The sequence below is a fragment of the Cebus imitator genome, unplaced genomic scaffold, assembly GCF_001604975.1.
Source record: "Cebus imitator isolate Cc_AM_T3 unplaced genomic scaffold, Cebus_imitator-1.0 Scaffold335, whole genome shotgun sequence".
Classification (NCBI taxonomy): Eukaryota; Metazoa; Chordata; class Mammalia; order Primates; family Cebidae; genus Cebus; species Cebus imitator.
Window position 1 is genome coordinate 194,946 of NW_016107650.1, and position 27,371 is coordinate 222,316.

Sequence of the window (27,371 nt, forward strand, 5' to 3'; positions counted from 1 at the left end):
AAAAAAAAAAAAAAAAAAAAAAAAAAAAAAAGAATTTTTGAGTAAAACCAGAAAAATTGAGGTAAGAAAAAAAGAAAACAAAAATAGGACTAATAATTTCTGTTAAAAAAATTAACAGGCCATAGTTTGTGATGCTTAGTAAATGTGTTGCTGAAATGTGTAACTGTGAAGACTTGGGGGTTTCTTGAAATCTCACCCCATGTGAAATGAAACCAGTATAAAACAAATGATTACCTAATGAATTGTAACCTATTATTTATGAAACAGAAGAGTAAGTGAAGCCTTACAGCAGTCTGCTTTGAGTATAGGACAATATTAAGAGAGAAAAAATTTGTCCTATGCTTCCAGAATGGTTTGTTGGTAAAATAACCAACAATAACCATTATAATCTAAGTCTTACAACTTAGATTATAATGTTCCCAGAGTGAAGAAAAATAATTAATTTGGCTACCACAGTTTAATGAAAATATTTCATATAACAAAATGTAAAAAAAATAGACAAATGTCTCCAAAATGACAAAGCAATTAAATATATACACAAAATGAACAAGAACATCAATAAAATCATGCAGTATACAATATACATTTATTAAAGTACATGTATTTTTAATGCAACAATAATACTAAGAGGTAACACACAAGTCGTTAATAGTTTATCACTGGCTAATTAAATAACAGCATTATTTTATTCATTTTTCAGCTTTCCTACAATAAGCAGAAATCACATTAACCTTTTTTTCTTCTTTTTTTTTGGAGACAGAGTCTCGCTCAGATGTTCAGGTTGGAGTGCAGTGGTAAGATCTCACTCAATGCAACTACTGCCTCCTGGGTTCAAGTGATTCTCCCGTCTAGGCCTCTCAAGTAGCTGGGATTAGAGGCACCCACCATCATGATTGGCTAATTTTGGTATTTTAGTAGAGACACGGTTTCACTATGTCGACCAGGCTGGTCTTGAACTCCTGACCCCAGGTGATCTGCCTGCCTCCACCTCCCAAAGGGCTAGGATTACAGGCGTGAGCCACTGCACCTGGCCAACATTTACCTTTTTCTACATAACTTTTCTAACCAGAAAAAAAGAAATTGGTTTAAAATAAGAGACAAGATATCCTTGCTAAAATATAATGCCTACAAAATAAACTTTTGAGCTATACATGGTATCCTAAAGCACCTGCCCTGCAAGACAGAATGCTTGTATCACATTTATGCAGCCAAATGCATGCGGCAACATAAAGTAAACACATGCCATCTGGCTATATATATTAAGACCCTTTTCAACATGGTCAGGTGAATCGATTTCCCAGAATCTAGCAATTCCTGAGAGTCCTGGTTAGACTTTTTTTTTAAATGTGCACCAGAACCCCAGTGACCCCAGGACAGGGCCTGGGAATCCTCTACACTGCTTGGTGGCTTCCATTGTGCCATCTCAAAATGAAATCGCTTACTACAGTTCATCAAGGGAAATACCACCAGGGTTCTGACTCCAGAGGCACTGGCCTAGGGAAGACAGTGTGTGTGAAGGCCCAGCAGGGATACCAGCTGTCCCCACCAATCACAGTCCTTGTATAGGAGCCAAAGAAATGAATACCAGAGAGAGCAACAGAGGAGCAAGGGAGTCACATTCTGGCTCCTTCCCACAGGGATTTTGAAAGGAAACATGACAGCTGAGGATCAACTGGTTGTTTTCTGCTGTTTCCCTTCAATCTGATTCACACTCACACAATGAGGCCAGGCATGGTGACTCGTGCCTGTAATCCCAGCACTTTGGGAGGCTGAGGTGGACAGATCACGATGTCAGGGGTTCAAGACCAGCCTGGCCAACATGGTGAAACCTTGTCTCTATCAAAAATACAAACTATTAGCCAGGCGTGGTAGTGGGCGCTTGTAATCCCAGCTATTCAGGAGGCTGAGGCAGGAGAATCACTTGAGCCTGGGAAGCAGAGTATTGTAGTGAGTGGAGATCGCGCCACAGCACTTCAGCCTGGGCAACAGTGAGAGGCTCCATTTCAAAAAAAAAAAGAAACACAATGAGACAAGAGAAGAGCCATCTCCTTCCTTCTCTATTTACTACAGGCATCTACCTGAATGTAGTGCTGTATGAGATGTATCAAATAGACTGACTGAGTTTGAAACATGTTTCTATCACTGGCTAGCTATGAGATACTCTATACTTCACTTTCTTTGTCTAAAAAAGAAATGTGGTAAATAAACAGTACCTATCTCATAGAATTATCATAAGAATTGCATGCAATAATGCATGTAAGTAGGTGCTCAGAAGAGTCAGACACCATGTAAGTGCTTCTATCATCATCATCATCACCCTTATGATAATTTTCATTATCAGAACAAGGAGAGACAAGGTAGAAAATTATTTTGATACTTCAGGTCTGGAATACTAGAGTAGCATCCCAAATGCAGGCACCAATGCACTCTGAAGACCTGTAGGACACCTTCATGCAAATTAGAAAAAGACACCTCTTCACAACCTCTTTAAAGATATTCGCCTCCTACCTGCTAAAAACACCCATGGTAATACCCACGGACATCCATGATGCTTTTTCTGGGAAAGGTGCCTCTTCCAGTTGTGCAGTGTGCAGCCTTCATAGCTGTCCAACCCACAGCACAATCGGATGGAAGAGTCCCCATAGCTTGGTGACAGATGAGTTGCTGGGTAACACAGAGGGAAATTCAAAGGAAAAGTCGAGCGGGTCCAGAAAATACCTAGATACATATGTAAAAATCTGGTAAGATTATGACATCTATGTGCCAGGGTTCAAAGGTTTTCTCAGACGTTAAAATGAATCATGTAAGTCCCCAAAATTAAGCAGCCCTCTTCCAAAAATAGGAAATGAGATGACATAGGTGTATGTGCCTGAGATGATGGAGAAAATGAAGAAAGCCTCTAGATGCAGCTTGAGGTTCATGAGAGGCAGTTCCAGAGGGGAAGTCACAGCTAGGGATCACTGGCATACAGAAACTCAAAAACCTAAATGGGGAAATCTTTTGGAGGAAATGAACAGAGAAGGCTAAAAGCAAAGAGTTCTTCAGGCAGTTTCTATTTTTAGGTTCAGCTCTGTCCTGAAACACGAAGAGCTCCATAAGTGCACTTCCTTTTTGAGTCTCTAATTCTGTCTCCTTCCCACAGTGAGTCTACAGGCTGCATGTCACTCACATTCGGCTAAGACGTATTGCCCCATGGCTCCTCCTGTGGAGACAAGAGACCCAGGAGAGAGGCATCACAAACCCAGGCATCATCTGGACTCTTCTCTGTTCCTTAATTTCCTCATTCACCCATCTCAATTGAGACCACCCTCGTGGCACTTCTGGATTTCGAGCACCATTATCCCTCATCTGGAGTTGCTTATTGACTTTCTACCTGGCGTCCTCGCCTCCCAACCCTTAACAGCTCATTCACCATATAAGGGAGATTGTGGCTCTCCTTTCTTAGGATCCTTCAATGACACCCCAGTGATCATAACTCAGTGTCTCAAAAGACACTAGGACTCTGAGCTGGCTTCCATCTGCCTCTCTTTTCCCCACACCACACATGTTGAGGGGGTAGAAATGCATAACTGGTGACTGATAGTTATGCAAACTCAGCGTCAAGGTACAGTCATTATTTCTAACCTCCCAGCATGGCTTACAGTCCTCCACTTGGCATGGTTGCTCCGTCTGTGTAGACCTTCCATCATCTTCAACCTCACCTAATGGAATCTCACTTCTCCTTCAAGATCCGGAAGGCTTTCTTTATCCCCAGCTGAATGTGATCATTCTTTCCTTTGACACCCTAAGCATTTGCTCCCTGCCTGCCTTAGGACCTCATGGGGTCTTCTTTAGCTACATTTACTTGCCATCAATTTCACACCCTACCAGATTTGGGTTCTGAGAATAGCCACAGTGACTTCTCAACCTCAAAGCCCCTGCACTACCTTAAACAGCACTTGCAAAATAGTAGGTGTTCTGAAGATGTTTGTTGAAAGTTGAGACTTTCATTCTGGGGAGAACCATTAATTTCTGTCTCCCAGGGAAGTGCTGGTGTTCCCAGAGACTATAAAAGAGAGGCCGGGTGCAGTGGCTTACGCCTGCACCCAATACTTTGGGAGGCCAAGGCAGGTGGATCATGAGATCAGGAGTTCGGGACCAGCCTGGCCAAAAAATTAGCTGGGTGTGGTGGCGCATGCCTGTAATCCCAGCTACTCAGGAGGCTGAGGCAGGAGAATTGCTTGCACCCGGAAGACGGAGGTTGCAGTGAGCAGAGATTGCGCCACTTCACTACAGCCTGGGCAAAAGAGTAAAACTCAGTCTCAAAAAAAAAAAAAAAAAAGAATATAAAAGAGAAAAATGCTTCCCATGGATGCCAGATCCCCTCCACCCTCCCTCTGCCCCTCTTCCTACTGTGCCCTGGGCAGATGTACTAAGAGACCTCCTCCTTGTTCCTACTCACTTGAAGCCTGCCTCTTCCTTAAGATTATGAACAAAATTCCAATCAACAAGATGATGACACAAACAGCAATTCCACTGATGACTCCCATGACGAGGGTGCCAGAGTATGAGGGCTCTAAAACATATAAAGCAATTTAAAGCCTTTGGGAGCCATCCCCAGCCCACCCCCTAACAAAGAGCTGATTCTCATTTCACTCCCGTAATTATCACCTCGGGCATTCCTCCCAACCCCCAGCAGATTTTCTAAGCTCCTGGTTCTCATCAGTCACATACCCCAGATGGCAAGGAGGGGCTGATCCAGGCCTGGGTGCTCCACCTGGCATGTATATCTCTGCTCTTCCCCAGCGGGTACAGCCAAGGCTATCCAGCCCTGGTAGGTCCCATCCCCATTGGGCAATACGTCTTTAGGTTCAACCTCCTCAGCATTCAGTGGCTGCCTATCCTTTAGCCACTTCATGGTGATGTTCCGGGGGTAGAAGTTCAGGGCCCGACATCGTAGAGTGGTCACTGAAGAGGTCACGTGATGTGTCACCTTCACCAAAGGAGGCACTTAACAGGAAAGAGGAAGGATAACCAGAGGGGATCTTTTTACCCTTGCCAGAAAGACTGGAACTTTCCTTTTCTGGGTTGGAGTAAGGAAATGCCCTTTTAAGGAAAAAAACAAGCTGCAGGAGAGACAACATTTTGTGTCCTAAGATTAGGCTCTTACGCAGTATCACTTGGAGCACAATCAGATCAGTCTGTTCTCTTGTCTGACACATAAATATACATACCTGTTACCCATGTTCTCTGTTCTGACAAATAAAATTCCCCTTTATGTGCATTGAAAATGATTGCATATGGATGGTCATTTTCACCTGAATAGACATAATAGGCATATTTTAAAGAAGGGGTCTTGTGGCCGGGTGTGGTAGCTCATGCCAGTAATCCCAGCACTTTGGGAGGCCGAGGCAGTCGGATCACTTGAGGTCAGGAGTTTGCCTGGCTAACATGGTGAAGCCCTGTCTCTACTAAAAATACCAAAAAACCCCACAAAAACAAAAAAAAATTAAACAGGCATGGTGGTGGGTGCCTGTAATCCCAGCTACTTGGGAGGCTGAGGCAGGAGAATTGCTTGAACCCAGGAGGCGGAGGTTGCAGTGAGCCAAGACCGTGCCACTGCACTCCAGCCTGGGTAACAGAGCGAGACTCTGTCTCCAAAAAAAAAAAAAAGCGGGGCCTTTTAAGACAGATAGTTTCGGTGATTATTGCTATGTTCTGTGAAAGAAACTTTTAACCTAAAGGATTCTGCTACTCTGATAGCTGGCCTCACTTGGTATTTTTTTTGTCCTGGTATTCATGAGACTTGACATCTCTGAATTCTTGTGTGTGTGTGTGTGTGTGTGTGTGTGTGTGTGTGTGTGCGCGCGCGCGCGTGTGTGTATTTTTGACATCTCTGAATTCTTAACAGGTGTAAATATACAAAGGATTATTGGTTAAATAAAAACAAGGGCTGCAGACACTTCCCTTTGAGCCATATGCACGGAAAAAAGAAATTAAACTCATTACTCGTGGCTGTCTCATACATCTCAATTATAAGGTAGAGACTCTAGGATTGGGAAAGTCCCTTCCCAGAACTTAGAGAGGCATATAACATGAGCCACCTCTTAAACCCCAGCCAGGGATTCCATGCCCTGCATCCTCTTCCACTCTGCCACTAGAGTGTGGGGTCAGAAGGCTGTTTCCACCATACCTTGCTGGTCCAGAACACCTCTCCCCAGTTCTAGCAACTGCTGCAACTGTGCAGGGCAGTCCCTCTCGAGGTAGGCCCTGTTCTGCCGGGCCCGAATCTTGTGCGCTTCCCACTCCAGCTTGGTGGGCCAGGCCCTGGGCTCTGCTGCTCTCCAATCCAGTGTGTCAGAGCAGAATTCAAGGTGGTCCTGCCCGTCATACCCATACTTCCAGAAGCCCTCGGTGCTGTTGTCCTCTTTCATTTCACAGCCCAGGATCACCTGCAGGGTGTGGGACTCTGGAAAAACCCCCAGCCTTGTTACTACAACCAAAGGAGTAGGTCGCTATTTCTACCATCCCCAATGACCAAATGATCTCAGGAAGAAAATTCCTTCCCTCTTCCCTGCTCCCACAACACCTCAGACTTCTAGCTATTTCCCTCAAGATGCATGAAAAGATGACACGCTCCGACAACCTCAGAAAGATGAGACCACCTCTCCACATACCCTTGCTGTGGTTGTGATTGTCCATAATAGTCCAGAAGTCAACAGTGAACATGTGATCCCACCCTTTCAGACTTTGACTCAGCTGTAGCCACATCTGGCTTGAAGTTCTACTGGAAACCCATGGAGTTCGGGGCTCCACACGGCGACTCTCATGATCATAGAACACGAACAGCTGGTCATCCACGTAGCCCAATGCTTCAAACAATGAAAGACCAAGGTCCTGCTCTGAGGCACCCATGAAGAGGTAGTGCAGAGAGTGTGAACCTGGAGACAGAGCAACAGGCCTTCACCATGTGCAGCAGGAGGGGGCCGGAAGGTTGAGGCTCCACACATACCATCAGCTGTGTCTGTCTCATTCCGGGAAGTGTGAGATGCAGTCCTGTCCTTCCAGTCCTGGCTGCTCCCTCCTTGTGCACCTTTCTCTGCCACATGTGGCTGCCTCCTCTCATTGCCCCCAGACCCTGTTCCATTACTCATAGTTGGACAGCCTCCACTAGAGCTGGTGGATTCTAGAAAATGCTAAGGTGTATCTGGCCGTGGAAATTGAACTAAGGAGTTGGTGCTCAGAGCAAATTTGACCCAAATCCTGAGGAATTCGTTCATGTAGGTTTGTTTTTTTGTGTTTGTTTTTTTAACCACCTTCACAGCTAAAGCTTCTTGTGTGCAAGTCTTTTCCTTGAAATGCTATAAGGATGTGCTGATAAATAGATCAGAGTAACTTTTCTGGATCACAATAGGGCAAAAGCAAATACAGAAGGAGGCCCCCAGAAAGATGAAAGGACAAGACCTCTCGGCAAGTGAGAGTTTCCCGATACCTTTCCTCAATTACAGAATGAGGGGTTCTGGAATGTTTCCCCAGTGCCTACAGGGGCACCTGGCATGTAGTGGGTACTTCAGAAATACTACTTGGAAGAATAAATGATGACACCTAGATTTTTAAGATTTTAATCTTTTTTTTTTTTTTTTTTTTGAGATGGAGTCTCTCTCTGTTACCCAGGCTGGAGTGCAGTGGCACAGTCTCAGCTCACTGCAACCTCCGCCTCCTGGGTTCAAGGGATTTTCCTGCCTAAGCCTCCTGAATAGCAGGGACTACAGGCACGCGCCACTATACTCAGCTTTTATATTTTTAGTAGAGACGGAGTTTCACCATGTTGGCCAAGCTGATCTCAAACTCATGACCTCAAGTGATCCGCCCGCCTCGGCCTCCCAAAGTGCTGGGATTACAGGAGTGAGCCACCGCGCCCAACCTTGGCCCTGAACTCTGACACTGAACTACCTATATGGCCTCACCACTTGGATACTTGACTGGACTCTCAAAGTTAACCTGTCCAAATCCAGATCCTTGACTTGCCCTAAACTGCTCTTTCTGCTGCATTCATCAACTCAGAAATGGCATTGCCAATTACCCCACTGCTCAGGCCAATACAATTAAAATAAAGAACAAAGTCAACTTTAACTCCTCTTTTTATGGGGAGTCAGGGGAGACAGGATCTTGTTCTGTCACCCAGACTAGAGTACAGCGGCACGGCTCACTGCAGCCCCAACTTCCTGGGCTCAAGCAATCCCCCCACCTCAGCATTCCAAGTAGCTAGGACTACAGGTGCATGCCACCACACCTGGCTAATTTTTCTATTTTTTGTGGAGAAGGGGTTTTGCCACGTTGCCCAGGCTGGTCTCGAACTCCTGAGCTCAAGAATCTACCCTCCCTGGCCTCCCAAAGTGCAGGGATTATAGGCGTGAGCTACCAAACCCAGGCAATTCTTCTCTTTGTCTCACACAACATAGAACCCTTCTGCAATCCGTCTCTTGCCTGAACTGTGTCACCGCTTCCTGGCTGGGCTCCCTACTTTTACCATTGCTCCCTTCATTCTGCCTTCCACATATAAGCCAGAGCAGTCTTTGTAAAGCCTATGACGGTCACTGTTACTCCTCACCAGCATTCACACCACAGCCTACAGGCCCTGTACAAGTCATTATTGGCTCCTCTTCTGAGCTCATTACCTACTTCTTGGCCTCTAGCCTCCAGTACGCCTTATGATTCTTTCAACCCTAGCCTCTTAAGTAGGAGATTGTCTCCTAGGTGACATGTGGCAAAGATTACAGGCATTTTTAGTTGCCAAGACAGGGGGAGGCCGCGTACAGTGACTCACGCCTGTAATCCCAGCACTTTGGGAAGCCGAGGCGGGCAGATCATGACGTCAAGAGATCGAGACCATCCTGGCTAGCCTGGTAAAACCCAGTCTCTACTAAAAATACAAAAATTAGCCAGGCATGGTGGCACGTGCCTGTGGTCCCAGCTACTTGGGAGGCTCAGGTGGAAGAATTGCTTGAACCCAGGAGGTGGAGGTTTCAGTGAGTCAAGATTGCGCCACTGCACTCCAGCCTGGTGAAAGAACAAGACTCCATCTCAAAAAAAGAGTGCACTTCTTGGGTTTAGCTATAAAGATTGGCTGATTTGTTTGTAAGAAAAAGATGTTCTATTTATTTTAGAACTACAATANAAAAAAAAAAGACTGGGGGACTGCTCCTAGGATCTAGTGAGTAGGGAGGATGAGCGCCCCTAGGGCCTGGTGAGTAGGGAGGATGAGCGCCCCTGGGACCTGGTGAGTAGGGAGGATGAGCGCTCCTAGGGCCTGGTGAGTAGGGAGGATGAGCGCCCCTGGGACCTGGTGAGTAGGGAGGATGAACGCCCCTGGGACCTAGTGAGTAGGGAGGATGAGCGCTCCTAGCACCTAGTGAGTAGGGAGGATGGGCGCTCCTAGGGCCTAGTGAGTAGGGAGGATGAGGGCTCCTAGGACCTGGTGAGTAGGGAGGATGAGGGCTCCTAGGACCTAGTGAGTAGGGAAGATGAGCGCTCCTAGGGCCTGGTGAGTAGGGAGGATGAGTGCTCCTAGCACCTAGTGAGTAGGGAGGACAGGATACTGCTAGACATGCTGCATGCAGATGGCAGTCCCCGTCCCACCACACACACACAAACACACGAGTAGTGCTGAGAAAACCTGCTTTTTAATCCAACCTGCCAGGCCCACTCAGTTTGCCTGGGAAATAATGCTGGCAGTCAATATTCTCATTTCCTTCGTGTCTCTGCTCAAGTGTCAGAGTGACTTGCCCTGACTTCTCTGCTTCTCACAACACCTGTCGTTTCCTGATGTATATCTTTCTGCTCATTTGCTTATTGTCATCTCTCCCACTAGAATGTGAAATATCAAAGGATAAAGGCTTGTTTCCCTGCCCTATCCGTTGGGCCTAGAACAGTGCAACACATGGTTGGGACTCATTTACACTTGTAAACAACGAATATTTATGCTCAACAGCAAATTTTATTATTCAACCTCTAACACAGTGTGATGTTTAAGAATCCTAGTTATGAACTGGAGACATTAGCTCTGCCACCAAAGCCCTGTGTACCATTGAGCAAATCTGCCGGGAAGCAGGCCAGGCCGAGCACGCCTTATTCTTGTTACGTGTAAAATGTGGATACATAGTACCAACCCTCAAAAAGTGCTGTGCTGAGGCCGGCAGGTGACCCACAGAACACTGTGCCAGACTACAGGGCAAAATCACTGTTAACTAAGCTTACAAGCAGCTGTAGTACTTGAAATAACATCAGAAAAGCAGATTACTTATGTTCTTGGTAACCTGAAAAGAGTTATTTAATCTTAAGTCCAATTAACTTCTAGTAAATTAAGCTTATTAATAGCTCCTACCGCCCTATGCCTAGTGAACGTCAAATAAGATCAGATATGAATATGACTGACAACTGAGTGCACTGCCTACATGTTCACTATCAGTACTCTGACATTCTTTAGAGAAGGCCTCCTGATTACACAGCACATTGCAAATCAATAAAGCCTAGCTGGAAAGAAACTGTTCCGTTCAAACGTTCAAAACTAACATATACTTAATTTTCCAGGCTCAAGAACCACTGCCAAGAGTGGGGAAAGGCCCGAGGTAGGCCTCTCTCAGTAGCCTCCCACCCGAGAGACCTCCACCCCAGGTCTCCCCAAAAGTGGGTGGAATGGGGACGAATTCAGATCCCAACCCCACTCCCCCGCGCCCCCACCGCCCAGCGCTTTCGTTCTGAGATGGAAACCCCGCGCGAGCCCCTGTGTGGGTTCGGTCGGCCTTTTAGGCAGACACACAAGGAAGAACTTCCTGTTTGGAGAAGCCCGGGGGAAAAGCCGCGCAGCTGACACTAGAAACAATAAACCCGAAATCCAGGTGCAAGGAGCCCCAGGCTTAGCTGAGCTCGAGTGAGAAACTACGAGAGTTATTTAAAAGTATTCTGGTCGGGGGCAAGGGAGTGGGCGATTCCGAAAGTCACTCCGAAGAGCCTGGACTGCCGGGGGAAGGGCAGTTCCCGGGACGAGGGACCCCCAGCTGCCCCTCAGTGGCAGGCACTCCCTCCCGGGATCCGGACGCAGAAACTAGGGAGCGGGGCGGCGGATAGGGCTGAGCAGGTTCTCCAAAGTGACCAAACTCCCGAGCGCAAAGAAATGCTACTTTCGGTTTTCCCACCCCCCGCCGCGCCCCCAGTGCGCTCGCAGCCCTCGGACTCACGCGGCAGGCGCCCCTGCGGGACCGCGGTCTGCAAAAGCGTCAGGAGCAGAAGCGCCGGCCCGGCTAGCGGGCTCATTTCTCCGGCTCTGACCGCGCGTCGCTGTCAGTCTCCGCTTCTTTGCTGGGGCGGGGAAACGGGCGGCTCCAGAGCTACCCTACGGCTATGGCTTACGCTCAGGAGATGCCCTGCAAAACTTCCTGGTGAAAAGCAAGAGGGCTTCAGAACGTTAATTTCCTCTCCTACAGCAGAAGGGGCCTGCCTGTGAAACACTCGGCGATCCAGCGGCCCCTCGGTTTTTAAACCCTGAAGGGGTGTTGCCGAATGGGGAAAGTGTCTTCGCAATCTTCTGATGTAAACTGTAGATATTTAAATATGTAATAATTTCAAATTTCAATTACACATTTAAAAATGTTATCTCAACCTTAGACCAACTCGTATGTCTTATCTGATTTACAAATATAAAGCTTTTTCATTGTTTTTTGATTCGAATTAATTAAATCGTAACATTAACCAATTAGATCCTACTGAAATACCTGCCACAGCCTTCATAATTGAATTATCTGACACGTGTTTCACAAACTTGACAGCATTGGGATTACCTGGAGAATGATTCAACATATTGAGGCCTGATTTAATGGGTATTATTAAGTAGTTAAACATTAGCATCTGGGCGGAGATCAGAGACGAGAGCGGAAAGGCTGTTAGGAAGACAGCCACTGGCCCATCTAAGTTCAGCCCCAAGACTGCCCTAATTCCACCCTAAGGGATGGAGTTTGTGGTAGAGTCTGTGACCAGCACATCCTGGAGAAGCAAGGAGGGCACAGGCAGAAATTCCCTAAAGCGGCACATGCCCAATAACATAAAACCCCGTCCTCACGTTCACCCCAAAGTTCATCCTACCATCATTGTAACAGAATTTATACATGGTTTTGCTCCCCATCCCTGGGAGGCTTTTATAACGAATTATAGGTAAGAACATGCACAGTTTAATTTTAGTTTACATAGCTATAAACTGCCAATCAAATAACATCATCCTGTCACTCAGACACAGCGAAAACCTCAACTCCTCCCACAAACCCCATAAAGGCACTTTGAGCTCCGTAAAGATGTGCTGATTTCACTTTGCAGAAATCAGCCCTCTGTCTCCCTGAGGGTGTATTATTGTGCTTCAATAAAGTTTGCTTTAAGCTTGCATTTTGGTGTTAGTTTGCAATTCTTTCCTCACTAGCACAATAAGCAAGACTGCTGGTCCAGAGCTCTGGCTCTGTTAATGTCAGTTAGAGGATCCATCCCAACGCAGAATTCTCGGTAACAGTATGGGAGGCCACCTGGGCACTGGGATTTTAAAAGCTTTCCTCCTCCCTCAAAGAAGTTTAGGAATTATTACCTTAAACATTTCAAACCATATTAATAAATTTAATACACTTGATTTGCTCAAAACTTTACATATGTAGCAAATTCAACAGGCATGATTTTTATAAGTATGTGTGCAAATTTTGACAAGTTAAGAAAATCAAACAGGATATCAGGACCTCAACTGTAGGTAAATAGATAAAATTACATGGGAAAAATGTAGAATATTGATGGTGGGCACATTGGGACTGATAGTACTGTTACTCTTTTCAATTTTTGGTAACATATAATTTATATATCATACAATTCATCTTTTTAAAATGCAAAAATTAATGGATTTTAGTATATTTACAGAGGTATTCAACCATTACCAAAATTTTACATTTCTCTGTCTCCCCGAAGACAAACTATGTACCCTGAATTCGTCACACCCCTGATTCCTCCATTCTCCACCCCCTCCCCTGCCAGTCCTAGACAATCATTAATCTACTTTCTTTCTATTTGGACCATTTAGTATACATAGACCCCTATAATATATTGCTTTGTTGTGACTGGCTTCTTTAATTTAGCATAAGGTTTTCATGTATGTTTTCCATGGACCAATAATGTCTATTATAAGGACATACCACAGCATTTTATTTATTCATTCATTGGCTGATGGACATTTGTTTTGTTTCCACTTTGTGGCTATTGGGATTAGTGCTGCTACGAACATTTATGTACATGTTCTTGTGTGGACTTACGTATGGATTTCTCTTGGTTATATATTTAGGAGTGGGTTGCTGGGTCATATGGGAACTGTGTTTAACTTTTTGAGGAAATGCCACACTGTTTTCCAAAGTAAACATTTTATCCTCCCATCAGCAGTGTATGAGAGCTCTGAGTTCTCTCCATCTTTGCCTGGGTCTTTGAATCAGGACCCCGGATAGAACAAAAATGTGGTTATTCAGTTGTTCTACCATCATTTATTGAGAAAATTATTTCTTAATTGAAGTGTTTGTTGAGCTGGTATCGAACTCCTGACCTCAGATGATCCGCCTGCTCGGCCTCCGAAAGTGCTGGGATTACCGGAGTGAGCCACTGCACCAAGCTGACTTACTGAACTTTTAAAGTATCCAATTAGCTAATGAACAAAGCTGCTCCAAATTTTTCAATTATTAAAAATCTTAAGACAATACCTAATATGGCTAATCTGAACTTCATAAACTTTGTAGGAATGCTTATCAACTTAGATTGGTATAAAGTTGAGTTAAAAATTAGAATATACATCATCTCAGCTATAAATTGTCATCAGGTGAATTCTTGCAATCATTTGAAATGCTTAGAATAGGAAATATGTATAAATTCTTTAACATAAAATAGTGTTGCAAGACCTCTGGGATGTCAGTTTTTCTGGCCAGACTTTATGCTGCAGCACCTTTGCCCGAGTTCTTGTCCTGCATCTGGGAAGAACGAGGTACACAGGCAAGAGTCAAGAAGTTCCAATAGTTGCAATAAGCTCCAATAAGTTCCAGTAGTTCAGCTCACCTTGTCAACTCCTGTTCACAATCTTCAAAATTATCTGAAACCTGCAATCGAGAGTTATAATCCATCCTTTGAAGAGTCTTAAAACAAGACAACATTTGTCTATAAATGTTAAAATGTCCTAGGGTGGTCACAGTCAAAAACACAACTGGCAAGGAAATTTGGCCACCTCTGTGATTTACAATAAGCTAACACAATAGCCCTAATTATGACTGATAACACAAACTCAGACATCAAAACTCTAGAAATTCTGTATAATTTTGGAACACATATTAACATTTTTCACTAAAGTATAACCTGAAGATCAAACACTGCTTTAGTTTGACAATCCTGTATAACCAAATATGTCAAATGATCTTGTTTACCTCTCCTTTGGACACTCCAGGGGATGCTACTCCTCTGTAGCATCCAAAAGTTAGGGGTTAGCAAAGATAATTGTGAAGCTGGATAGGCTCAAAACACTCAGCGGGTCTCTACTCATCTCTGGCCTCTAATTGCTAAATGCTAGGAGCAACTCTCATTGGTGGCTAAGGTGGGAGGATCTCAGAAGCCTAGATGCAGTGAGCTATGATTATGCCACTGCTCTCCAGCCTGGGCAACAAAGCAAAATCCTGTCTCAACAAAAAGCAAAAAACAAATCACCTACGCTGCGTTTATCTCACGATTAAAATAACAAAAAAGAAAAAAAAAGTATGCAGTCTCTGTAGATCCCTGGGGTTTGTTGTAATTCAGAAAACGATACCCCAAAATAGAGGCCTCTGAAGCCGAGGTTTTTCTCTGACCCTCTCCTACCCTCCTGTCTCTCACTCCTATTCTCCCGAGTCTAGCCACAGAAACGAGAATTCCTCTTCCTCAAGTTAGGCCATAGAAATCCAAACACCTTTTTCCCGGAGCCACCCATAAAACCTAAAAATATTACTCTGACTTTCCCTCTGTTGTTCTGTGTAAACTGGCCATAAAGAAATGATCTGAACTACCTTATTTGACCATAGATCATAAGGCTCCGTTCCAGAGACGATCCAGAAGGAAGCAATGCTGCATGGAGAGGCCAGGAGGAATCTAGACAGACAGCCCTGCCAGGTTTCCATGCTCAGTGTATTAGCAGTCCTGTTTCAACATGGGTGCCCATAGTTTGTTGAATCTAAAAAATAAAAATGGACAATTTCCCCTGATTCTGGGAGCTGAAGTCTTCCGTGTACACATTAATAAATCGGATGCATTTTATTCGATTAACTTCCCTCTTGGTGGCGGTTTTCCACGAATCTGCAGAAGCCAAAGAGTAAGTTTCCCCTTGGCCCCTATAGGTTCTTCCGCTTAATTTGTTACTCTTATTTAAGACATAATTAAAGTGTCTTCTCCACTTTAATCTCCAGTGGATGTAAGATTAATTCTATATCCACTATTTGGTAAGACTGGCCATTTTCTCTTTTGATCTCTACTTGGTACTGACACACATAAAACATCACTGCCTGTTTTTATCCCCATATCTTTTCCCTTTCACTGTAAACTGTCGGCAATACCAGCGTAGTTATCATTTCTACTGCTTAATAATTGTTTTGGGCAAGTGAGTGAATCCACCCACATGAGTTTCTTGTCTATTTGATAATTCACTCTCTTTAGGCATAGTATTAAGTCCTAAGGTCCTGGGAGCCAGCCTGCGTACTTGGCTGCTCCGGGGTCCTACTTCAGTTTCCCAGCTTCTCAGTGCTGTTACTGTCAGCCGTGGGTAATAAGTATTTTTGTCCATCAAAAGACTCTGTACGTGAATGAGTTTTTAAATCTGCTGAGTAATGCAGTGTCAACCCAGTTAATGATTTCCCAGGCGGCTGGATCAGCAGCTGTCCCTTTACTGGCATTTTCATTTGGAGAGTTATCTAGTGTCTGCAAGCACAAACATCCTACATTGTAAATGCCTCTGGACACAGAGAGATTGAAGCCAAAGCAAACCTATGTTTTCCTTCCCATGTTCTTGCCAGGCTGTGCAATCCATGCAGTCTCATGGCCCGCCAGAGCCTCAGAATTATCTTCTGTCAAACAAATATAATTTCTCTGTCCACTGAAAGACACAGAAAACTAAGTGCATGGCTAGAGGTAAAAAAATTTCTGGTAAGGTGCTATGGCTCACACTTGTTAATCCAACATTTTGGGAGCCTGAGGCCAGCAGATACTCTGAGGTCAGGAATTCTAGACCAGACTGGCCAACATGGCGACCCCATCTCTATAAAATATTAGCCAGGTGTGGTGGCTCACACTTGTTGCCCCAGCTACTCAGGAGGCTGAGGCAGGAGGATCGCTTGAGCCCGGGAGATTGAGGCTGCAGAAAAAGAAGTTACCCTCTTTCAAGAGCTCCTGGTTTAGGCTGCCACCTAGTGTCCATCAGGAAAACAGCATGACATTGCAAATGCCTGTGACAGAGGGGTAAGCTGAGAGGTTGGTGAAGAATGTATTTGAAGAGGACCTCCCTCTACTTACTAAGTGTGTTAGTTAAGTAGTGGGGCATATTTTAATTTGTACATTTTGTAGATAGACAAAATTTTTATTGTTTGATTTCAGTTGATACTTTAATATGTGTGTATTGAGGATGCATGATTTGTAATCAGTCTACAGCACTTCTTAGAGAAGTCTGAATTCTCATTCTCCATTTCCTTATTGACAAAGTGCTAATGATTACAGTGGTGGTTGTCTCATAGGATGTAGGGAGCCAGAATGAAAATAGTGCATATAATGCTTGGTGCAAAGGAAGTTTCAGTTAATTAACCGTATTAGTATTATTAACAACAGTCATGACAGCAGATAATTTTTAGGAGTGTAAAAAAGTCCTGAAATCTAAATGTTTAAAAATCACTGTTTTAGACTGTTGTCTTATGTCTTATTTTCCCAAATGCATTGGTAAATACTTGAGGGCAAAGATTTAACCAGCACATCAACATTTTTGTGTTTTCATTCTTTCGTTCTCAGTGGCTGTCTTTCGTATCAGGTTTCTCACACCATATGATGGTTATATTTGTCTGTGTCTGTCCCTTCAGGTATAAGTCCTGGGGAGGACACACTGCTTAGCTGATCTTTGGTTTTATTATTTTTCTTGGTGTCCTGTGCTTAACAAGTGCTCATTAAGTATGTAAAAACAGCATAGTGAAAAAGTAGACATTAAAAAATAGTGACAACCAATCTACTGAAATTTAAATTTCCATGTTTGCTCCAAAATAGTCATTGTGTCAGATTATGTACATATTCTGAGGAAGGCTATTGCCTAATATACCTTTGCATCTTATGCTTTATAACTGTCTTCATTATGGCCACAGATTGAGAGGGTGTAAAAATGTGCATATTCTCACAATTGACAAATTCTTATCCTTTAAGGGTAGATTTTACTTTCTGAAATGTTTTGACATCATTTGAAATAAGCTTGAAGAATAACGTAGCTATTAACGACCCAGTTTCCTACTCACTTATACAATTATAATGGCAATTTCAAAATGTTAGGTAAGTATATTTTGGAACGTATTGTTCCTTTTGTAATATTTTCTATGTATTTATTTATATTTTTAAATTTTATATGTATTTATTTTTCTGTGACAGAGTCTTGCTCTGTCGCCTAGGCTGGAGTGAAGTGGTGTGATCACAGCCCTCTGTAACCTGAAACTGCTGGGTACTAGCAATCCTCCTGCTTCGGCCTCATGAATAGGGTAGCTGGAACTACAGGCACATGCCATCACCCACTAATCTATGTATTTATTATGCCCAATGGTATGTTTTCGTATATTTTCTTTTGGTTTCCCCAACCCATTTCGATGGCATGTTAGGGAATACAGATGCAGTAACTTTGGTCTCAACCCTTGAGATGAGGAAGTATTTAGCCTCAGGTTTAATCTTTTAATTGTTGGCCATTTGCCTTCAAAGACTGAAAAATGAACAAAACTGTGGCTCTGGGTTATATATTTTAAAAAGTTTGTTTCGCTGAAGCAAGGCAACCGACTAGAGCCCCTACAATCTTATTTAGGCTAAAAATATCCTGGAGGCCCTGTATTGTTGGTCTGAAGCAGACAGCAGCACTTACGTCTACTCTTTGACGCAGGCACTGCCAGTGGGGTGGCTGTTATGATTAGCCTCGTTCACTTAGTGATTCAGGAAAAAGCAGGTTTTAATTATTCAAAACTCTGGCATATACAGGATATATTAATATTAGGTTAGCTACAACCAAAAACTGATAGAACCCTACTCTAAGGCTGCGCTTGGTGGCTCACATCTATAATGTCAAAACTTTGGGAGGCTGTGCCAAGAGTTAGCCCATCCTTGATGCCAAAAGTTTCAGACCATCCTGCACAACATAGCAAGACCTCTATCTCAACCAAAAACAAAGAACGCTAATTGGTAGAGTAGAAGGAGAAAGTGAAGAAGAAACCAGCAGTCGGCCTCATTCCTTATACCTGTCCCACCAACGCCTGTTACTCTCCGTTGAATGTACCTTGGCTCTGTGAGTTGCTCTCTAGCCCCATTACTATCTTTGGACTTGACATTTTCCTCTGCATTTTTAACATTGTCTACCATGTTTTCCAGAGCCTAAAGAGTGTGGCATGAAAGAAAACTAGTCAACTTATAATATTTATGATGTGTGTACATACAAGAATACACAATATATTGCATTATGGTATTTTAACTCTGTCCTCAATTTATGGGCAGCTTTCTTGAAGACATAAATTTTGACTGGGAAAACCACATCCTTAATCTCAACTTTCCCTTAGAGATCATTTCAATAGACTTTTTTTGCTGCTCACAGGCTTCTTCAATCTTATTTCAAAATTTGAGAAAAAAAATTTCCGTGGAACACCAACCAGATATCAGGTTGCTTTGGAGTTGGTAGTCAAAAGCTTTCTATCTTCCAGCTTTTCAGAATGGCTTCTAAAGGTTTTGATTCAGAACTCTTAGGCTGAATTGAACAACCAAGTGTCAAAGTACGATATTCAAGAAGTTAAAAATATGATGGACATACATGTACTATATGTAGTGAGCTTGTGTATGGTCAAAGAATGATTTAACTCATTAACAAGGGAGGAGCCAGAATCACAATTAGGTCAAAGGAAGATACAGGAGAATAATATGTATTTGGTCACAGATAAATGACGTCTGGAAAATCAGATATAAAGTTGGTTAATGAGTTTTTTTTTTTAAGATGGAGTCTCCCTCTTTTGCCCAGGCTGGAGTGCAGTGGTGCAATCCCAGCTCACTGCAACCTCTACCTCCCAGGTTCAAGCAATTCTCCTGCCTCAGCCTCCCCAGTGCCTGAGACTACAGGCAGGCGCACCACCACACCCAGCTAATTTTTGTGTTTTTAGTAGAGACAGGGTTTCACCATGTTGGTCAGGATGATCTTGATCTTTTGACCTCGTGATCTGCCCACCTCAGCCTCCCAAAGTGCTGGGATTACAGGTGTGAGCCACAGCGCCTGACCAAAATTGGTTAATGTCTTATTAGGCAATACAATAACAACGCTTGAGGTCATTTTTTCTATATTAAAAATTCATTTCCATCTCCATGACAAAATCTGTAGTAATTTATTAAACTTCTACAAGTAAATGTCTTGTTTTAAATAATCTGGGCTCCATAAAAAGTAAACATTAAGTCAGAGTTACTTTCACATAGAGTAGTGTTGTCCAATACAGTAGCACTAGGTACGTGTGATCAGTGACCTTTTGGACTGGAGCTAGTCTGATTTCAAATGTTCTAAAAATGTAAAATACACACAACATTCTGAAGATTTATTATTTAAAGAAATATATAAACTATCTCTTTTTTTAGCATATTGATTATATGTTGAAGTGATAATAGTTTAGATATAAGTTAAATAAAATATATTATTAACATTAATTTTCCTTGTTTCTTTTCATTCTTTCACTGTGACCACTACAAACTTAGAAAGTATGTATGTGATTCACATTCCAGTTTACTGTCTAGCATTGCCTTACATTATCAGACAACCCACAGGTAGGCTTTTTACAGAATTCTCTAATATAGCTTAGAAGGACTTGGAGAAATATTTTTGTCTTGTTTATAAGTTTTGCATAACTTTTTCAACACATTTTACAAGGTATCTAGTGAAGGATTGGTTACATGTTTCTCTGCCTTCTGGCCTCCAACATGTTGCCAGGAGGTTGGGGACAATATTCTCGGTGGCTGGATGTCCTAATGGCTTGAGGTCTGGACTTCAGATTTGAATGTAAAGAGATGTGATTTGATTTAGTCAACTGGAATAATCATATCAGAAAACTGATTCACAATAATCTAATTTACATGTCGATTTATAAACCGGGACACCAATTTACAGCAAAAGGAGCTCCAGTAACCCAGTAATCAAGACTCCTCACAGCTATTTTCATGGTGGCTACACTTAGCTGAGTTTCAAATGAGAAGTGGGCTCATTGCACATAGAATAAGATCTAAGTTATATGTACTTAAATTATTTTTTTTTTTTGAGAGAGAGTTTTGCTTTTGCTGCCCAGGCTGAAGTGCAATGGTGTGATCTTGGCTCACTGCAACCTCTACCTCCTTCAAGTGATTCTCCTGCCTCAGCTTCCTGCGTAGTGGGATTACAGGCATGTGCCACCATGCCCACCTGATGTATTTTTAGTAGAGACAGGATTTTCCCATATTGTTCAGGCTGGTCTCGAACTCCTGATCTCATAATCCTTCCACCTCAGCCTCCCAAAGTGCTAGGATTACAGGCATGAGCCACCGCACTCAGCCTATTTCTTTCTCTCTTTTCTTTTGGTGACAGAGTCTTACTCTGTTGCCGAGGCTGGATTGCAGTGGCACCATCTCCACTCATTGCAACCTCCACTTCCGGCATTCGTGTGCTTCTCTTGCCTCAGCCTCCCGAGTGCCACCACCCCAGCTAATTTTTGTATTTGTAGTAGAGACGGAGTTTCACCATGTTGGCCAGGCTGATCGTGAACTCCTGGCCATAGGTGATCCGTCTGCCGGTATTACAGGCATGATCCACGGGCCCAGCTTTATATGATTTCTTTTACTACCATATATTAGTGTGATGCAGGTGCTTCAATTGTTTATATACTTTCCATAATTTTGTATGATTCCTATGCCCTGTCACTCCGAGGAATGGCAGGTCTAAAGTGTTTTTCCACCACTGCTAATTCATCTATCAGTAATCTCATCACACTGTTAATTCCCAGAGGACATAAGTATACAATGTTTCGTAGCGTTGGACAAATGTTTTATAAGAAAACAATGGGGTCATCCTTAGTCTAAAAGATGTTTCAGTTTTCATTTCTCACTGAACTCAATTTGTAGGATACCTTTTGACTTTCCCACAATCTAAGGCTGTTCTCTTTAACACATATTTTCATGAAAACATATATTTGAACAGAAAATTTTGGTGAATTGTAATATTCCTTTTGTCCCTAAATATAAATCTATAATTATACCAAATATATGGTCAAACAATTTATCTTGCCTTTAATCTCAAGAAAATAAAATACCAATTACTTGGAGCCAAAGAGTAAAATACGAAGTAGTGAACCTTAAAGCAGCAAATTTTAGAACAGAATAGTTTCAGGGGGGGTGATGAGAAGAGGTGATTTTCAGCTCACCAACAACAGATCTTATAACAAATGTTACATGTTCTGGTGCTTTTCCTATCGTACTGTGTAAAAATTTGCTATTTTTAACAAATTTCAACTCTATTGTTCATCTCAAAACTCAAGAGTGTGTTTTACTAAAGTCAGTTGCTTTATTTTCAACTCAAAGATATATTTGAGTTCCCAACTGGAGATTGTCCTGTACGGTGACTTGTCTAAGGTATGGTTACTGAAAGTAACCTCAAATTTGCATGGGCTGAAATTCATCTCTATATTGCAGCCTACGAAAATAAATAAATAAATACGTTTGTTTTCTTTGAAAACAGATTATCTCAGTGCCTCTGCCAAATCTATTGGCTGTTCTTTGTAGGCTTAAGGGGTCTCCCTTCTTCCTTTATTATCTGTATCTTGAGGGCCAGACCTCCTGCTTTACACAACTCAGAGGGGGACCTCAGAGCTTTTTAAAAAGAGCCCAATTTCTCGCCTGTAGAGAAGTGAAAAAGATGCCCCGCCCCCATCTATGAAAAGAGGGATTTGATAGTTTCAAAGTCTTCAAATCAAAGATTTAAGTCTCTATCCCCTCACCACCCCAGACCCCCCCAAGGCTTATGCACCCCCTCCCATCCCGCCCTAATTGCTTTGGACTGGCCCTGGAATCCTTGTCCCAGTCCACAGTTCCTGTGCGTCTGCACGAAGAATTCACAGAGGACCTGTGTTACTTCCCTTGTGAAGAAACAGAATTATCATGAAAATTTAGCTGGAAACCGTTCCTTTTTTTTTTTCAAAAATAAGGGAAGCATGTGCCCAACCATCCCTGGGAAAAAGAACTTTCAGGGGCAAAGGAGTGAACAGGTAATTTATAAGAAAAACAGAAAGTGGTCTCTGACTGCCCCAGACTTCCTTCGGAGTTGGGAGAATTGGGGACTCCTGGACGCGTTGTCTTTACGGTCGTGGAAAAAATAAATGAAGAACATGAGGCCTGAGGCTTCTGGGATCCTTTCCTGACCAAACCTGGGTGATTTGGTGAGGGGAATTTTAATATTTTTCCCCTTTTGTGAGGTGGAACAAACACAACTTGGGAGCAGCGCAGCGGCTCAGAGCCTGCCAGCCAGGCGGGCGACCAGAGCACCAATCAGCGCGCGCCTGCGCTCTATATATACAGCGGCCCTGCCCAGGCGCTGCTCCATCGGCGATCTGCCACTTGTCCCCGAGTTGTCGGTCCTCAGTATGTCCGAGACTGCTCCTGCCGCTCCCGCCGCCGCGCCCCCGGCGGAGAAGACCCCCGTGAAGAAGAAGGCGGCCAAGAAGTCTGGGGGAGCGCCTCGCAAGGCGTCCGGCCCTCCGGTGTCAGAGCTCATCACCAAGGCTGTGGCCGCCTCCAAAGAGCGCAGCGGGGTTTCTCTGGCTGCGCTGAAAAAAGCGCTGGCCGCCGCCGGCTACGATGTGGAGAAGAACAACAGCCGCATCAAACTTGGTCTCAAGAGCCTGGTGAGCAAGGGCACCCTGGTGCAGACCAAGGGCACCGGCGCTTCTGGCTCCTTCAAACTCAACAAGAAGGCGGCCTCCGGGGAAGCCAAGCCGAAGGCCAAGAAGGCGGGCGCCGCCAAGCCTAAGAAGCCGGCGGGCGCAGCCAAGAAGCCCAAGAAGGCGACTGGCGGCGCTGCCCCGAAGAAGAGTGCGAAGAAAACCCCTAAGAAGGCGAAGAAGCCGGCCGTGGCTTCTGTGACCAAGAAGGTGGCCAAGAGCCCAAAGAAGGCTAAGGTTGCCAAGCCCAAGAAAGCCGCCAAAAGCGCTGCTAAGGCTGTGAAGCCCAAGGCTGCCAAGCCTAAGGTTGTCAAGCCTAAGAAGGCGGCACCCAAGAAGAAATAGGTGAACGCCTGCCTCTAAAACCAAAAGGCTCTTTTCAGAGCCACCACTGCTATCAATTAAAGAGCTGGATATTTGTTTTTACCTACTGCCTTGTTTCGGTTTTTGCTCCGCCCCGCAACCATTTAAGGTTAGTCGTATGGGAGTTATTTAAGGTTACCAAAGAGGAATTGGGGAACGGGGGTTGCAGAGTGGCGGTGGTGACGGTTACAGCACTTAGACCTGTACTGTGGCTCCCACGTCCCCATCTCCTGTTGCGAGGCATTTTCCGCTGGCGGATGTTTTTGGGATCGCAGTCGGCCCCACCCCAGGCCTGTGAACTGCAGAAAATACCGCAAAACAAGTCAGAAGGGATGTCCGGTTTGGACTGAAAATCATTCAAAAGTCCCGCCCTGCCACCGGGTTGGTCCATTCTTCCAGTCCATGACTTTCAATCTGCATTTAATTGGGTGGTGGTAGGCGTTCCTTATTGCATTTTGTTTTGCTTTACTGTGATTTAAAGTTTCGCCCCTATTTTCTGGATAGAAGTGGCCGGAATTTCGAACGGTTTCCGTGTTGTCGGCAGGTAAATTGTGTCCTGGAGGTAGTGTCCACATCCAGTCCTGGAAGGAGAGTGTATGCAGGTGCCTTTGTCCTGCTTAAAAAATAACTACAATAGCCCTTTGCTCCACCCCAAGCAATCGGTGACCTAGGGAGCTTTTTGTTCCTCCGGTAGCGTTCCACTAAACCGATAGATGTGAGCGTATCGAAAGCATAACTTTTAACCAGCCATTTGTCCTCGCATGACGGTTACTTATCTTCAGTGTAGACCGACAATCGAACTTCCTTTAAACGCATTTTGTTTTGCAGTCCAAATGTTTCTACGCAGAGAATAAAGTAGTTTATACTATTAACTAAGTTAGTGTATGTATAAATTGGAGACATTTCTAATAAAAGCCTTCGTTAATGGTTCCCTCTATTTGACATGCATGGTGCTTCTGAACACAGAAAGCCTAGAGTACTATATGCGCTTTTTAAAATCTGGTGGGCACATTTTGGTGAGACGTAAGTTACGGGAACCAGGGCTTCTGGAGATAAGCTGCTCAGTCTACCATCTCCACAATGATGAACGTAGTGAGTTAATTTCTGTATTAGTGATGATAAGCACAGATTTATCCCAAAGAAGGGAGAAAGGCGAGGGAGGCAGACAGACAGCGAAGCAGAAACAGGGAAGAAGGAAAAAAATTCTACGGTTTAAGTGATTTTGTGTTATTAATGTTACATTACAACATGGTTTACATGATAAACCCTCTATTTTAGTGTAAGATTTAATATGTAGACATATTTTCTCCCAAGGCCATTTATGAACTCATTTCTGCTTCCCCTTCTCCCTCCCTCATCACGGCCCCTGCCCCCCAACACACACACACACACCCCTATCAATTTTGGCAATTTTTGTCATAGGGTAATAGGTTATAATTCCATGGACAGTTGGACTGTCTCCAGTTTCTCAGATTTCTATTTTGTTCCTTTGGTCATTCCTGCCGTTCTTAAGGTAGGATTGTACTGTTTTAAATATTGTTTGCAGTGCTATCCTCAGTGCTGAGACAAATACGTAACACATGGCAGGTGTTCAAATAGTACCCAAATATGTAGTACCTTATGGAGCCTAATGCTACTTCACAATGCCTACTCCATTTGCCTTACTTCATCTAATTACAGACATTCACATCCTATCATCAAACATCATCACAAGTAGAACAGTAAGATATTTTGAGAGACATCACAGTCAAATATTTATTTACAAGACTGAGTTTCTCTCTGTCACCCAGGCTGCAGTGCAATGGCACGGTCTCGGCTCACTGCAATCTCCACTTCTTGGGTTCAAGCGATTCTCCTACCTCAGACTCCTGCATAGCTGGGATTACAAGCGCCTATCACCATGCCCAGCTAATTTTTGTAGTTTTAGTAGAGATGGGGTTTTACCATGTGGGCCAGGCTGGTCTCGAACTCCTGACTTTAGGTCATACTCCTGCCTTGGCCTGCCAAAGTGCTGGGATTACAGGCATGAACCACTGCTCCCAGACTCAAATAATTTTTATTACACTATATTGCTATAATTGTTATATTTTATTATCAGTTACTGTTCATCTCTTACTGTGCCTAATTTATAAATTAAATCCATCATTGCTATGTATGTATAGAAAAAAAGTGTTTATAGGGTTCAGTACTATCTGTGGTTTCAGGCATCCACTGGAGGTAGGGTTTATGAAACATGCTTTTACATTAGACTCTCCTTATTTTTATCCCCAGGGAAGACTAATGTAAATGCATGTTTAATAAACTGAGATGCTGTAACATGACTTTAATAGCTGATAGAGCTTATTTCCTCTCATTATTATTTTCCAGAATTTTTCCTGGTTATTTCATTTTTAATTTTTCCATATGTACATTAAGATTCTTTCTACCTCCTGTACCTCCATCTCACATCACACATTAAAAAAGTAAATAAATAAAATAAAATAAATAAAAAACACTGAAAGCGGTGGCTCATGCCTGTAATCCCAGCACTTAGGGAGGCTGAGGCCAGCAGATCACCTGAGGTCAGGAGTTTGAGACCAGCCTGACCAAATTGGACAGGAGTGGTGGTACACATCTCTAATCCCAGCTACTCCTGAGGCAGAGACAGGAGAATCACTTGAACCCGGGAGTCAGAGGTTGCAGTGAGACAAGTTGATGCCACTGCACTTCAGCCTGGGTGACAGAGACTCCGTCTCAAAAAAATAAATAAATAAAAATAAAGTGATGGTACATTGAACTTCTGTGTTTCTTTCTCTCTCAAATACTTTCATGGCTGCCCATGTAGTTGATTTTCACATCAATGCCAAGAGTTAATAATGGAATCAACCTAAGCAAAAAGAGTTGATTTTCCAATTTTCCTTCAATGCCCTTTGTGGTCTTAATCTATTGGATTTATGTACTTTCAATTAATCCTAACTGCAAATGTCTTCTGCAACCATGTTTCCACAGATGAAAGCCATAAAATGAAACACATTGCTTTAATTTGCAGAGTTAAAAATTACAAAAATTTTCAATTCAACCTAGATTTTTAGATTCAGTCTTACACATATTTTCTCAATTTTCTTCACGTTCTTTAGTTTTGTTTTATTCCATCACAATTGTTCACATAGCTGACTGTCTTCGGTCTAATGACCCATTCATTTGTATCTAAAAAGTGGCCATTTTAGGATGAGAAAGATTCTTTCTCATTTAGTTTTTGAAACTGTCAATGAGGAAACATTTTTTTTCTGTACTCTCAGGTTCACTAACTAGTGTCCTGCAAATTTAACTGACAAAGGACAAATTAACACGGGGAAAAAAGCATACAATCTTATTAGTATATTATATACACAGAGTTCACGAAGAAAAAAAAGTGAAACCTTAAAAAAGCAGTTAGACTCACGGACTTATATACCATTCCAACAAAGGAAAGGGAGTTTGGGCTTCACGGATGACAAATTGTGGGAATGTGACTAGGAAACACATGGGAAAAAAAAAAAAAAAAAAAAAAATCCAAATGAGTGCTTTAACAGGAAAGGCAAAAAAAAAAAAAAAACAAGGAAGGTAAAATGAAAGAAGTTATTGTAGTAAGGTTTGTTTTTGCAGATTCATCTCAGTGCCAACCTTGCACATCTAGTGATAAAAGAGTTGCTTTTTTTTCCTGGTGTAGAAGTTGGGACACTTTTACAAGGGAAATTTCTGTTACCTTCACAAAGGGAAATACATGCCCTACTTTATTTGGGTAAGGAGAAGACAGAGAACTCTTCCTGTATCTGTTGA

The 27,371-nt window shown here is 43.2% G+C and overlaps 2 protein-coding genes across 5 annotated transcripts in view; one reads left to right on the plus strand and one right to left on the minus strand.

Moving 5' to 3' along the window:
* Positions 1-3,030: 3,030 nt before the first annotated feature.
* The window catches only part of HFE (homeostatic iron regulator), a 53,186-nt gene continuing 28,845 nt past the window's right edge, over positions 3,031-27,371 (minus strand). Inside the window, exons 1-6 of one of the 4 annotated variants that reach the window (XM_017505175.2) lie at positions 11,217-11,430; positions 6,657-6,920; positions 6,173-6,448; positions 4,714-4,989; positions 4,442-4,555; positions 3,031-3,202 (exon numbers count right to left, since the gene is read on the minus strand). In XM_017505175.2, the coding sequence (XP_017360664.2) occupies positions 3,162-3,202; positions 4,442-4,555; positions 4,714-4,989; positions 6,173-6,448; positions 6,657-6,920; positions 11,217-11,292 (1,047 nt within the window). In that variant the 5' untranslated portion in view covers positions 11,293-11,430 and the 3' untranslated portion in view covers positions 3,031-3,161. Of the gene's footprint in view, positions 3,203-4,441; positions 4,556-4,713; positions 4,990-6,172; positions 6,449-6,656; positions 6,921-11,216; positions 11,447-27,371 lie in introns of those variants that run through there. The other 3 variants (XM_037730178.1, XM_037730179.1, XM_037730180.1) reach the window with 3 other exon arrangements.
* On the plus strand, positions 22,854-23,636 carry H1-2 (H1.2 linker histone, cluster member). The gene has a single exon (XM_017505178.2). The coding sequence runs from the start codon at positions 22,914-22,916 to the stop codon at positions 23,553-23,555; it is 642 nt and encodes a 213-aa protein (XP_017360667.1). The 5' UTR covers positions 22,854-22,913; the 3' UTR covers positions 23,556-23,636.